The sequence below is a fragment of the Ailuropoda melanoleuca genome, chromosome 1 (genome assembly GCF_002007445.2).
Source record: "Ailuropoda melanoleuca isolate Jingjing chromosome 1, ASM200744v2, whole genome shotgun sequence".
Classification (NCBI taxonomy): Eukaryota; Metazoa; Chordata; class Mammalia; order Carnivora; family Ursidae; genus Ailuropoda; species Ailuropoda melanoleuca.
Genome location: NC_048218.1, coordinates 209,548,056 through 209,562,219, shown reverse-complemented (window position 1 = coordinate 209,562,219; position 14,164 = coordinate 209,548,056). Strand labels below are relative to the sequence as shown.

The 14,164-nt window shown below is 47.4% G+C and overlaps 1 protein-coding gene across 1 annotated transcript in view; it reads left to right on the top strand.

Moving 5' to 3' along the window:
* The first annotated feature begins 185 nt into the window (after nt 1-185).
* PAXIP1 (PAX interacting protein 1) overlaps nt 186-14,164 on the top strand; it is a 48,333-nt gene continuing 34,354 nt past the window's right edge. Inside the window, exons 1-4 of the mRNA XM_034649903.1 lie at nt 186-920; nt 3,381-3,515; nt 7,771-7,814; nt 10,282-10,345. Coding sequence (XP_034505794.1) covers nt 693-920; nt 3,381-3,515; nt 7,771-7,814; nt 10,282-10,345 — 471 coding nt within the window. The 5' untranslated portion in view covers nt 186-692. The remainder of the gene's footprint in view (nt 921-3,380; nt 3,516-7,770; nt 7,815-10,281; nt 10,346-14,164) is intronic.

The window sequence follows — 14,164 nt, the reverse complement described above, 5'->3', positions numbered from 1 at the left end:
GAGGAGAGGGAGGGCACGTGGGGGTGGTCGGCGAAACGCGCGGCCGGGAGGCTGGAGCGGGGGAGTCTTCAGGACCCAAGATTTCGGGGAGCGTGAAGGCAGAGACGGATATCTGGGTCGTGCAATACTGGGACCATCAGCGGGGACGGCACCTGGAGGGTGAGCTCGGGGAGGGGAAGACGTGGAGACGGGGCTACTTTCTGACCAGAGAGGAGGAGAGAGCATGGGGGTGGGGGACCATGCCTCGGCCCTAGCACGGATTGTCGCCGACCTCCGCCTGGTGGGGGACCGGCGTTCTGCCTCATGTGGTAAGTCCCCCAAGCCTGCCACTTCAGCCAGCTGCCACTTTGCCCCTTTCTGGGGCAAATTCGGACTGGGAGCATCCTTCTTGCCGCCCAGCCGTGGGTTTGGGTTCCGAGAGTGGACAGGGTGAAGCTCAGCTGGGAACCCCAGGTCCAGGCTGCTGAGGCTTGGAGAACCGCCCCTGCGGCGGCCGCCGGGGCTCACACGTCGGGGTTGGGCAGCCTCAGTCGTGTGCAAGGCGCTGTTTGCCACCGCGAATTCCCATTCTTTGATTTTCCTAGCTGGGGGGATTAAATGGTAAACGTGGAAGATACCCGGGTAGCACCATTACTGTAAACATTTAACAGGCTCATGCCAGAGGATCTTGTGGGTTTTTTTCCTAAGTTTAAATGATACTTCTGTTTAAACGTCAGAGTGTTACTCTTCCACCGTGGAAGCGAATCTTAGTTGAATATCTTTTTCAGGTGAATCCTCACAGTGTTCCCTTTATTAAAGTTTGTGCAGTTCAGTTTACCTGGGGTGTCTCATTTGCTGTGAGTGCTAAGCGTGGAGGCGAGGGAATGCAGAGCCAGGTGATTAGACATCAGTCCTCCAGAGTGGATACAGATGTTCCACCGGTAATGTTGTTTGGCATGGAAGGAATTGTGGAAGGCTGATTGGTCTTGGCCTTCTAGAGGCTGGTCTCTTGGTATCTTAGTAAACTAAACTAAGTCCCTTGCATGACCCCCAAGGTGGATCCTTTTTCTACTGTAATTACAGGGTGAAGAGACTGAGCCTTGAATCTAAAGATACACAGGTGTTGAGCCCAGAGTGATCATGATGAGCGCCTCTTAACGGGGCAGCTTTTTCCAGTATTGATAATTTTCCTGTCTTTCACTCTCCATCCTTCTCCCCCACCTCCTTCCTACTCTCTTTATTTCATTTTAGGACTTTGGCTCTTATGAGGGACTTGAACCAAATGTTACTTAAAACCTGGAACAAGCTGAATCGGAACCATATTTGCTCAACTATGAGTCAAATCTAAGTGCTTAAAACTGTCCTTGGCAAACCACTTTGATGTGAAACAGTATATTTTCTAAACGATTTAGAGCCAGAACATTGATTCCCTGAATCTTATAAATATGGATTCAGAAAGTTCACGTATATTGAACATCTAGTACCCGTTTAGGTGGTGGCCTAGATGGCAGAGGTAATCTGAAGATGAATGGAACCTGATACCCCTCCTTGAGGTCCCATCATTGCTGAGGGGTGGGGAGCACACCTGAAGACATTACGGTGTAGGGTGGTAGGTGCAGCAAGGACAGACTTTTCTGCTGGGGTGCCTAGGGAGAGGCAGCACTGAACTTCTTGATCTGTACGCAGAAGGTAAGAGGGTGAGGAGGAGCGTGTGTGCTGAGGAATGGAGGCGTTGATATATTTGGGGTACACCAGGATGACCAGTACACCTGGTGCAGAGTGACGTGAGCTAAATCTAGTAAGACAGATTCAGTCGTATGGAGCCTGGAAAGAAGCCCATGGTTTGGGCATCTTTCAGTCCATGAAGTAAAGTTGTAGAAAATGCAGGCGACGGTGGGTGAAGATTGAGCAGGAGGTGAGAAAATGAAGATAGGTTGGTCTGTTGTTCCAAGCGATTTTTCAGCAAGAGGAGGCGGAGAAGGGGCCTGGGTGTGTGAGCACGTGTGCCTGTGTGCACGCGTGTGAGGATCAGTGGGAACGTCATTGTTCGTGGGTGGAAGGGGAGAGATTGAAGTCTCAAGACTCCTAAAACAGGCAGTAGGGTTGGAAATGCAGACTGGAGGGTAGCTAGGAGGAGGGCGCCATATTCTGTGGGTCAGGTTGAGTGGATGTGGAAACTAAAGGTGCTTGGAGGTGAAGGGAGGAAAGTGGAAGTGACGTGGCTACAACCACTGTTTTTTCACTTATTAAATACTTAGCATTGGCTCCAGTTGCCATCTCTGGTTGGTCAATAAAACATTCTGAAAAAACTTACCCAACTTGTGGGTAAATTGAGCTACATGGGTGTCAGGTCACCTTCATATGTGGTGCATCCCTGGGCTCTTCGGGCTCTGTGCTCACCTCCACCTGTCCCTGAAGTCTCTGGCAGGTGAGTAGCCTCCGATTCACTTACCACTGTGCACCTGGGGGCCTCACTCTTAGAACTTCGGCCACTATTGACTCACCATCTGGTTGGGGCCCACGTCTTCCAGATACCATTGATGTCTTTTCCTAGACTATCCACCTGGCATTGGGAGGATGTGCCCCAAACCAAAGTACTTTTCTTGCTTCCCTACCTCTGCACTTGTAACCTCCTCCGTGCATGCTACTGTTGTGGCCCCAGCACTCTCTCTTGCACTCCTGCCCCTCCTAGGCACCGAGTCCTGTGCGTTCTCACTTCTTTCTTCTTCCTGTCCCTAGTGACAGTCCTTGGGTCAGTTACTTGCTGCTTTCCCCGGGACTGCTGCAGTTGTCTCAAGCTTAGTCCGTTCTTCTTGCACTGACCATAATCTTTTGGCAAAATCTGGTCATGCCATTTCCCTGCTTAAAACCCTTGCATCGCTCCAGAAGACACTTCTGTATGAGAATAAAATACAAACACTTTTGCATAGCACGTGACAGTCTGACCCTGTCACCTGTCCAGTGTCGAATGCTGCTCTCCCCCCGACAGTGCATGCGTTCTTGTCTCACTAACTCCGTAAGTTCATCGGGATTCTGCTCATCTAGTTCCTCTTTTAGAAACTTCCCCATTTGTGGCAAAACTACCTGTCTCTGAGCCTTGAAGTTTGAGCCTGGGCCCCCGTCTCAGCACTGGAATGTTGTCTGTCAGACCTTCTGTTTTCAAGGCAGAGACACTGCCTGGTACCTGGCTCACAGCCTCCATGCTTCCTTGGTCAGTGGATCAGGATCTGCTTTCTACTGTCCTCAAATGTTTGATGGCATATGAGTCAGAGCAAAAGGTTATTAAATCTGTGTTGTGAACATGGTGTGTTTTTATTAGAAATTTCATTGTTCACAACACTTTGTGTAAATCAAGAATGAAATGCGGTGTTTTTCATTTTAATTTGTGTGGTTTTTTGAAGGTTATCCAGCTTCTCAAAGCTGGGAAAGCCAAGGAAGTGTCCTACAACGCTCTAGCCTCACACATAATTTCGGAGGACGGGGACAATCCTGAGGTTGGAGAAGCTCGGGAAGTCTTTGATTTACCTGTGGTTAAGGTCAGTAGTAAGTCTCATTAATTTTATACACTTGATCATGTGTCTTGAAATCAGTGTAAAGTCTTACTGTAACTCAGTGTTTGCCCAAGTACTGTTTTGTATGGGAAGCTGCTAGGTGAACAGAGCTCTTCTGACACGTCACTAACCTACCACAGCGCGAGGCCCGTCGCGGCAAGTCATCCTGTGGCCAGGTTTCTGTACATTGCAGGTAACTGATCGGTCACTCATGCGCCTGCTGTGGCATGGCCCGGTTCCTCTCTGCCCCTCCCCCTCTGGCCCTGTAGAGAGCCAGGGACGTGTCCTGGAAATGGGTGTGTCCACGTACAGCGACGGGCGCTGGGGACTCCTGAGGAAGTGTGCTCCCCCCAGGCAGGCGGAGTCCTGTCAGGACGTGACTCCTGCAGGGTCTCCTTTCCATCCCCACTGTGGCAAGGGGTCTTAATTTCCAGCTAGTCATGTTGGAGGGAGTCCTGTCCCCCATTTGCTGTGCTGTTTAACTGCTCTCCGACAGTGGTCATGGTGACTGTTTGTCCCACTGTCCAGCCGGTGGCCATCAGTGGTACCGCTGTCTAGCCGACGCTGGGTGGTTTGTTCTAGAAAGTGGGGGCCTCAGCTGGTGGGTGACTTGTTCACAGTTTGTTGATCTACACACTGGGCTGTTCCCTTGCTGCTCGTAGTTGAGTTGACTGATGTTAAATGCATGTTTTGAAATGTAATTTTCTAGTTTTGGTCCTTCAATTTTTTCCTAATCATAGGTGTTATATGTTTGTTTTAAAATAGTTCAGTTCCACTACTGCTTTTTTGTGTGTGTGTGTGTGTGTGTGTGTGTGCGCGCGCGTGCGTGCGTGCTATCAAACTTTGCCTGAAAATCAGTACGAAAATTACTATGGTTTAATAACAAGAGAGGCTAGGAGTTAGGAAAGATTGCCTGTAAGTTTGGGGTGCCAAGAAGCTGGCTGGCCGCTGGGAAATCTGCACCTCATCAGTACCCAGGTCTGAAATTGCCTTGCAGGCTTAGGAACCTGATTTTTGAAAATAAACCTGAAAGCAGATCTGTCTCATGAGAAGGTTCTCAAAAACCAGACTCTGCAGAGAAGGCCATGTCAGTCAGAGTGACTTTAATTTGCAGCGACGCCATGCGGTGGTCATATTGCTACCCCGGACCTCTTGTTTCGGCACAGCCAGCTCCCTCATAAAGCCCGACCATGAACAGGTCCCTGCTCGCTTCACCTGACCCCACTGGTGAGAGAGACAGGCTTGTGACAGGTGCTGGACTGTGGGCTCGTGTACTTACCTCCCTGGGACCCCGCTTTTGACTCTGGTTTGCTTCCATTCTTCCTTGGCTGTGGGGACAGTATCTCTGCCCGCCTCAGCTGCCTGGGGCCCCTTGTCTCAAGACAGTGACTTCCCCTAGATTATGCAGGTTGTAGAGTGAACCTGAAAAGGGCAGCCTTAGTAACAAATGTTGGGGACTAAGGTCATTGTTGCCAGACCATTTAGAGCAGTGGTTCTTAAGTCTTGTGATGCTCAAATCCCATTTCTCAGCAAGCACTTTGTAATACCGCCTTTACCATTCCTTTATTTATATGTAAGAGAACATTACGTAATTTAAAACCTGTATGTACACATATACTTATGTATAAATTGCCCAAACTGAAATGTAAAGGAGGAAAAAAAAAACCAGTAATGTGTATTTCAGTGTGTAAATCCTTGGGCACAAGTCCATGGAGGATGGGGTAGGGAGGTGAGCCTCTGGGACTGGTCCGATGTAAAGTGAGTGCCGCAGATGTGGACTGGTCCCCTAAGCTCACGGGCACGGTCGCCAGCTGGGCGGTAACATTTCAGAATGGTGATCAGTCCTTGCTAGAATTCTGAGCTAAAAAAAACAGTCGTCTTCATTTTACATGTTGTATTTCTGGAAAAGTCAGGCTGTAATAAGGCTGCATAAAATACCTATTATGTAGCTTCTGTAATTATCACCGTTTCGCCAATCTAGCTTAGTAGACCCCTGTCCTGCACTTCCCCTTCGGCTGTGTTAGCTTGAGGCACACTCATCTTTCATGTACTTCACAGCTCCAGGCTGCTTGTGATTTGTGGCAGTGCCTGTCCTGTCCAGGGACTACAGTGCCACATGACAGGATGATGGAATTTGTCAGAGCTGACCCAGCAGTTCGTGTGCACCCCAAGATGATGCTGCTAGGCCCTCAAGTTCTTAGTCTGAGCTCAGCTGATGGAGGCAGAGGCCTGGTTCCATAAGCGCAGATCCCTTGGCCTTTAGCTTACTAAATTTGACAACTGCATTTTAAAAATAAGGCATCTGAATGCATGGTGACAGTTTATTATTTATGTATTTGGTTTGTATAGATGTTTGAAACTTGCATCTTTAGGCACCAAAACTTACAGAATAATTTTTTTAATGGAAATATTTTTCTTGGTGGCCTTAGGGCATCGTTGGAAACGTTAATTATGCTGACTTACAGTTGGCTTATTTTTATATATTGTTATTGGCCTTTGCGATAAATAATTCTTGTTACTATGCTTTTCTAGTTCTCCATTTCTGCTTTATTATTATTGGTGTGTTCTACTGACTTGGCATTATTTTATCTACACCCTCTGAATGAGGGTCTGAGGGTGGGTCTACTCTGCATGGACATTATGACTAGCCCTAAATCCTTAAACAGGGTTACCTATACTTGCCCCAACCCCCAGGTTCGCAAAGGGACACTTCCCAGGGTGTGTGCTGCATGATAGTTGGAAGGGGTACGTTTCCAGAGTGTCAGCTTCCTTCCGTGGTCACACTCCTCTGCTCAGAAGCACCTCTCCCAGTGTCTTGAGAAAAGTCGCACTTTCACCTGCCCGAATGCTGTCACAGTGCATTGCCCCAGGCTCCAAAAATCGTCCTGCACTCTAGGGGAAGGGATAAGTATAAATGCTGGTTTCTGGAAAGCAGCTTGGTGCTAAGCCATGCAGCCAAGGATCTCCGCAGGGCTCTGGGTGTCTCTGGGTGGAGAATAAAGCTCGGCCCACGGGATGATGTTGATTGCGGAAGAGTCGGAGCCAGTAGCAGTTCATCATGCTGGCCAGCCCCCTTGATTTAACCAAAGTTTGCCCTGGGTTGTCAAAGAAATGTGAAGACGCGTTGGGTGGAAGGCACGGATAGAAGTGTGAAGTGCTGTCTTGCAGCGCAGGGCACTTCGTGCAGCAAGTTAGCGCGCTCGGCAAAGTCACCCGATCGTGGTGAAACGACGATCCCAAGTACGGCTAGTCTTGCGGTTTTTTAAAATACCCAGTATTCCTACATCCTGTCCACAGAAGACGCACTGTTACAAACTGAGGCTGAAACATTGTTGGTGTCACCTGGAAAATGATGAGGGGGTTTGGTTTTCTAGAGTCATTTTAAGGTCTGGGTGACAAGACCGGAATATCGGTGAGGGTCACAAGGCTGCAGCACGAGGGGTCAGAGAGCAGAGACCACACTTCTCCCCTTCACGCGTCTGTTCGCAGTCCTTGCACCATCTCTGGCACAAAATAGATTCTCGATAAATACTTGATGAATAAATTTATGCACGAATAATAAGTACGTATGTACCTTTCAGTGGGTTAAAGTTTCTGGACTTTTCAGTCGGCTAAATGGGGTAATATGTAGTTGAATGTAACTTTAAAAATTAAATGTAGAAATCTAAGATAATTTTTTAAAAATATAAATTACTCCAAAAGGTAGTAATTAAGCTACGATTTTATAATGAATCTGAATTTTGGAAGTTGTAAAAAATTACCAGAGATACTTTTCATGGTTTACAAATGTTCTGTCTATTGGGGTTTACTGAAAACACTCATGAATTTACACTTGGTTGGATTTCAAGATTGAAGACAGGAACCAGGGAGCTGCTGATGTACCTGGGATGGGGAGGGAGTGAGGAGGGAGTGGGGATGGCTGTTAGGTCCCTGTCCTTAGGACAGTCTCCAGCTAGCCTAGACGCTTAAGCAGTAGTAAGTGTGTACACCTAGAATTTAAATTTCTGTATGTAATAATTTTTAAAAATATCTGGTAGTGCTTCATTCTATAATTCAGCTTTTCACCTTGAGTATTAATAACTGTGGTATTTTTTTTACTACTTGAATTCTCATGATCTGGGTGCTTTGTAATCTGTTAAAACAGCTTATAATTTCTAGGAGCAATGCTGATGAAATAATGTCATTTTGATTATAAAGTTTGAAAATATTTTTTAATTTGAGTTCTTATTTTCTTTTTCAGCCATCTTGGGTGATTTTGTCCGTTCAGTGTGGAGCTCTTCTGCCGTATCCTTTTTGGGGAAAGGAGGAGGGAATCTGGGTTTAAGGCTGACAGGGTAACCGAGTGGATTCGTTAGTTAGGGCAGTTCATGTGTGTGCATTCTCTGTCGCTACTGTTTTCCATTCTGTGTCAGACTTTATGTACCTGCTGCTTGTCATTGCCCCTGGTGGGAGGGGCACCAGCCGTGGCGGAGCATCTCTGGGCTGGAACCTGGGGCACGAGCTCAGTTCTGGGCCTGGGCTTTATGATCTTGGGCAGTCCGCTTCTCTGGACCTCAGTTTTCTTGTCTCTGGAACAGACCACTTTTGTGATGTCCAGTTAGGTGGAGTATTTCTGAAATTGCTAGTGTATCTGAACCAAATCGCGAGTTATTTAAGGAGTAGACGGGCAGAGAGCGGCAGACCATCCTTAGTTTTGTGCATTGTTGTTTTTGATAGGTTGGATAAAAGGTGTATTTAACACAGGTGTTGACACCTGCTGTGGGCTGGGTACTAAAACCAGAGCGGTCACGAAGATCTCGTCGCTGCCGTCATGGAGCTCCGTCCCATGCCGCCGGTGTCCCTCGCCTCGGTCTTGAGCGTGGCTCCAGAGCACAGTTCCCCCACCTTTGGGAGATGTCCGGCTGCTGCTCAGTGTCCTGAGCCTCCCGGCTTCTGTTTCCGGCTGGCAGCGTGGAGCTTCACTGGACGGTCACTTCACGTGTAGCCTGCTTGTGGGGATCCCTTCTCTTAGGGGTACCTGGTACCACCATGATGGTAACATTGCAGACTCCGGCAGGGATGATGTCCTTTCCCTGTTTTGTTTTGCAGCTGTGCCAGGCAGTTCCTGTGAATGCATTTTTACTTACTGAACTGATGCAGATGGAGGGAATCTTTTTATATTAAATATTTATAGGTTGGCCTCAAATAAACAGAAAACATCCCTTTGTAAGCAGTTCTTTTTTTTTTTTTTTTTTTAAAGATTTTATTTATTTATTTAACAGAGATAGAGACAGCCAGCGAGAGAGGGAACACAAGCAGGGGGAGTGGGAGAGGAAGAAGCAGGCCCACAGCGGAGGAGCCTGATGTGGGGCTCGATCCCATAACTCCGGGATCACGCCCTGAGCTGAAGGCAGACGCTTAACCGCTGTGCCACCCAGGCGCCCCTGTAAGCAGTTCTTGGAGGATGTGCAGAACTTTAGCCTCTCCAACTCAGAAGTTCCAAGATTCCTCATAATCTAAAGAGTTAAAGGAAATCCGTTCCTGTTTTGTTTTAGTTTTCATTCTTTTGGTTTCTTGGGAGTTGTTGTAGTCTTTATAAGCACAGGGGAAAAAGCCGGGGAGAGAGAGGGGTAATTTTGAGGACGAGAGGTTGGGTCTTCCTGCACTAGGTCATTTATTCTCCCACAAGATCCCTTAAGCTGCCATTGCCCCACAGTCCTTAGTTTCCTGTCCCAGAGCAGCCCGCACACGGGCGGACAGCGCCGGATTTGCCTTTGTTCAGGTGGCCCCAAGTCTTTGGATGTAGGAAATCCTTGGGGGCAGGTAGGAGGACGGAAACCGGTGGTGGGGGGTGGGGCCGAGGGCGTGACGTTGGGGGCTGCAGAGCACAGCGCAGTCACGCAGGCTCAGGTCTCTCTCAGGTTTCTCCGCAGGGCTGTGCGAGAGGCTTCCAGGTGGCAGCGGGATTTTCAGTCCGGTCTGTTTCTCTCAATTCACGTATCAGTGGGTATCCTGTAGGAAGAGCAAAGTCATACTTTAACCCATTTTGAACTGTAGACACTCCAAATTCTTCAAAAAGTTGTGTTTGCTTTGAGTAGACTGCAGAGTGCAGGCACCCAGAGGCCGTGTCCGCTTGCTGCAGCCATAGACCCAGTGTCCGGCACACAGTAAGCTCTTCTGAGTGAATTTTACAGATCAGAGCTTTAGAGCTGGGGGGGGGTTGGTAATTATGTTTTCTGACTCTTGTTTTCACAAAGGGAAAACTGAAGCTCAGAGTTGGTCTTGCCCAAGTTCATAGAGCTGGTGGTGGTGATAAGACTAGAATTCGGGTTCTTCTGTGGAAGATTCTCTGCCATACCACAGAAGTTCCCTTAATGTTTGCTTCTGAAATACACCTGAGACTTTTCACCTGCTTTTAAACTAAAGGCTGTGCCGTGTATGTATGTAAGTGCGTGTGTGTGTGTGTGCAGTGAGCTAGCTTTCAGAGGTCAGAGGTTTTCCCTGTGAGAGTGCTGTGCCCACTTCATTGACGAAGTCAGTGGAGATGCTGGGTCTGAAAGTGTGCTTCACACGACCTCCCTGTTCTTTCTGTGCTGTTAGCTGCTCCTTTCTCCAGTCTGCCCGTCTCACTCTTCGGTCAGCCTGTCTTTTTCCTACATGGATCCAGTGGGAGGGCGGGAGTGGGTCATGTTCAAACGGGCAGATAGGATGTCTTAGGGAAATGCAGGTGCACTAATCTCATTTAATTGGAATCTTAATAACTATCAAACAGAGTAAATGGTTTTTCTCCAGAGTCATGTCAAATTTTTTTTGGAATCACTGCCTGCCTCTCCCAGGTAAGCATGATTACCACCTGTCAGTGGTATTCACACGTAATAGTTCTGAGTTTTTATAAGATTGGATTTATGACCTATTGATAAAACAGTTTTACAGAAGCTCTTTACTAAGTAACTATATTCAGTGTGACCTTATGACACATTTATAATTAACTATTCATGCTTAGTTTTAAGGTATAAAGTTTTAATGGGTGGAAATGATCTTTCTAATCTAAAGCATTACAAAGATACAGAGTTCGAATATGAAAGACTAGTAAAAATGAAATTAAGATGTCAAAAATTCAGTCATAAAGGCAAAGAATTTTTTTTAATAAAGGTTCAGATTAATAAGAAAAATAAAACCTCAGTAGATAAGGCAGAGAAATGAAAACTTTTTATGAAGAGGAATTACAAATAACAAGTGTGGTAAAACATTCGACATACTTTAATACCCAAGACGTGAATGTTTTCATAGCACTGAGATGAGACTGTCCACTCTCGAGTTTGTGACCGAGTGTTGGGTGCTGACAATCTTGCAGACAGGCTCCCCCTCCCTGGCGGTGGCAGTGCACATTGGTGCGGCTGTTTTCTAAAAAAAAAAAAAAAAAAAGTTGCCAAATCGAGAGCCCTAAAATACTCCTTTTATTCTCCCCTGCAGGTCTCTTATGTTTAGAAATTTGTCCCGAACTGGTAGAAATAAGGGCAGATTGATGGGTAAAGGTGTCAGCAGAGCATTATGTAGAATAGGGTAAAATTGGAAAAAAATGGGATCATCCTGTGTTTGGAACTGGTTCAGAAACCTGTTCTGTGCATTTACATGATAGCCTAACTACGGAGCCAGGTTTGAGTTATGCTTAATGAAAATATGGAAAGAGATGGTCAAGTCTTTCCATGGGGAAAAAAGGCAGGCCATTAACAGTATGTGCTGTGTTACAGTAACCAAGTAAAATATATGAGAAATATCCAAAAGGAGAGACCAAAATATCACCAGTGAGGAATTCTAAGTAGTCGGAAAGTGAATATTCAGTATTTTTAATTGTATTTGTCCCCTGCACTGCCAACTAGAAAACCCTCAAACTTTAAAAAACCATTATAACGAATTCACTGGGTGTTGTTTGAACTCACTTGACAGTTGCATAGGGCGGTGTGTTTAGCATGAGGATAGGAAAGGGTGCATCCATGGGGCTGCCTGGCCACAGGCCCTCGTGGACCTGCTCCCACCGTGACCCTGGTGAGGAGCAGCGTGGCCCTGTCCCTGTGGCAGCCTTGAGGAAAGGGCCTGTCGGAGGCATTAGGGGAGCTGGGAGTCCTGAAGCCAGGAGGCGCTCTCGTGCCAGCGGCCTCCCTGTCTCCGTTCCCTGGCCACACTGTAGGCAAGCTCAGGGAGGGTTGCTTTGTTTTTGTTTGTATCTCGTGTAAATTCCTGAAGTTCTTTAAGATTATAAAATTCTTTTTGTTTTTGCTACATTCATTTAATAGGGATCCTTGAAATCTTGGCTCAAAACCCCTTTTCAGAACAGGAATTTTGTTGATATTTGTATTTTTCAATGTTGTTCACATCTGTGCTATAAACATATATAACGATAATGATCTTCGAAGTTGGCCAAAGTGAAAACCTTTTAATGATGGTGCTGTGGCTCTGTGTGCCTTTCCTTGGTCCCTTATACTTCTCTGTATGTTCCAAACGTACAATAAATATCAGAAAGGTTTTAAACATGAAGACATTATTGTTCCTTAATGTATAAACACGATGTCTTTTGGCTAAAGTGTGAATTTTGCATTTCATATTTTCATTTATTGGCTGTGTGGGTTCAGAGGTTTGGATCCCACTATCTGGAGAGTGCAAGTTGAAGGGGAGAAGGAGAGAGGAAGAAGCTGGGGCAGGGGTCCTGAGGTATTTTCAGGGACTGAGGTCACAGTGACATGGTATTTAGCAGACCTGACTTGGGGAAATAAGAAAATCAAAAATAAACGTGAGTATAAGATGATTTCAGGGTTTTAAATTTGGTAATTAGACATCATTAAATATTAACTGAGTTTAACATTAGAGAACACTTTCAGTCTTAGAAAAAACCAATAGTTACATTTAACAAAGTTTTTTTTTTTTTTTTTAAAGATTTTATTTTTATTTATTTGACAGAGATAGAGACAGCCAGCGAGAGAGGGAACACAAGCAGGGGGAGTGGGAGAGGAAGAAGCAGGCTCATAGCAGAAGAGCCTGATGTGGGGCTCGATCCCAGAACGCCGGGACCACGCCCTGAGCCGAAGGCAGACGCTTAACCGCTGTGCACCCAGGCGCCCCACATTAACAAAGGTTTTAATAAATGTACCGGATTATTATTTAAGACACATTCTGTAAAGGTTATGGTACAAACACCACCTGCTGTGTGCTGTGCGAAATCCGGTGGCCCCGATGCCAGTGTGTGAGTCTGCAAGAGCAGGCCCGAGGTGGATGGCAGAGTCTGAGAAGCCCGTGGGGAGGGGAGATGTCAGACCTGAGGGGCCTGAAAGAGTGGGCAGAGTTAGAGCACGAATGGGGAAGGCGGGGTGTGCTTGTGTAGAGCCACATGGAAGGGGAGGGTGGGTGCCAGGGAACAAAGGCATGTTCTCGCGGTGCAGGGGGGCAGGTGGTGAGGAACATGACTGAAACCAGGTGTTGGGGTTTGAGCTCCCTAAAGTAGCCAGTAGGATGCTGCTTTTCTTTTTTCTTATATATTTAATTTTGCATTACACATACTTACATTAGGACGTTTAGAAAACACAGAAAAGCAAACAAAATTAAAATCCTTTCAGTCCTATAGGTACAACTGGTCTGGGAGCAGTAGCAGGACGGGCCGGGTAGGGATGGGAGTTTGGGCAGGAGGGAGGGGCGCGGCCCTGGACTCGAGGTGGAGGTTTGGATTCAGGATGTTGCCGTGCACACGAGGCCCAGACAGGAAGCAGCCGGGCTTGGTGACTTCGGCATACTTGAGACGGACGAGGAGAAGGCAGCGCTCACAGGGCTCCTTTGCATCAAGTCCTGCAGGAGCTGCCTCCGCGGTGACTCATGAGTCAGAGGTGATGTCCTCCATCAGACCAGGAGCCTGGGGGGAGGTGCTGGCTAGCATCCCTGCTGGAGATGGGCAGCCGGAGCCTGGCTAGCCACTCAGCGAAGATGGTGACGTCGGCTTGAAACATGTTAGCTTGGGGTGTGGATCAGCTACCCCACTGGGGGCCGTGGAGACGTGGCATGAAGGGCAGAGCATTAGCTTCTTGTAGAAGAAGGTAGAAAGACATGTAACCAGGAAGAGAGCTTTGAGTAGCGTGCAGTGAAGGAGAGTTGGGAAGAGAGACTGGAGCATAAATAGAGGTACTGGAGGAGTGGGGTATTGTTTTAGAAGCCAAGGATGAAATCACATGCAACTGGTTTCTATTGCTGGACAAAAGCAGCACCCCAGGTAAAGGTGTGGGGCCCTAATTTGTGGCAGGTAGTTGTGCATGGCTTCCTGTGTCCCCTCAGTCCTGCCTGTGACCCGGGAGAGGAGGAGGGCAAGGATGCTGGACAGGGATCCAGGACTGCTGATTGGCCTGGTGGCCATCATGCAGCCTTCGGGGTCCATGTGGATCTCCGGTCTGGGGTTGAGAAGATGCAGATGTAGTCAGCAGAGGGGTGGGGAGGGGGAGAATGGGGGCCCACGGAAAAGGTACCGGTGAGGTGGTAGAGAGCACAGACAGAGGCGAGCTGGCCTCCTTCGGTCCTGTGGTCTGAGAAGGGGCCCAGCCCATAGAGTTTTATCTAGGTGCGAAACTCATTGTGGGCAGTGGCTGGGTCTGTGGTAGACAGAAAAATGAATTTAGAAG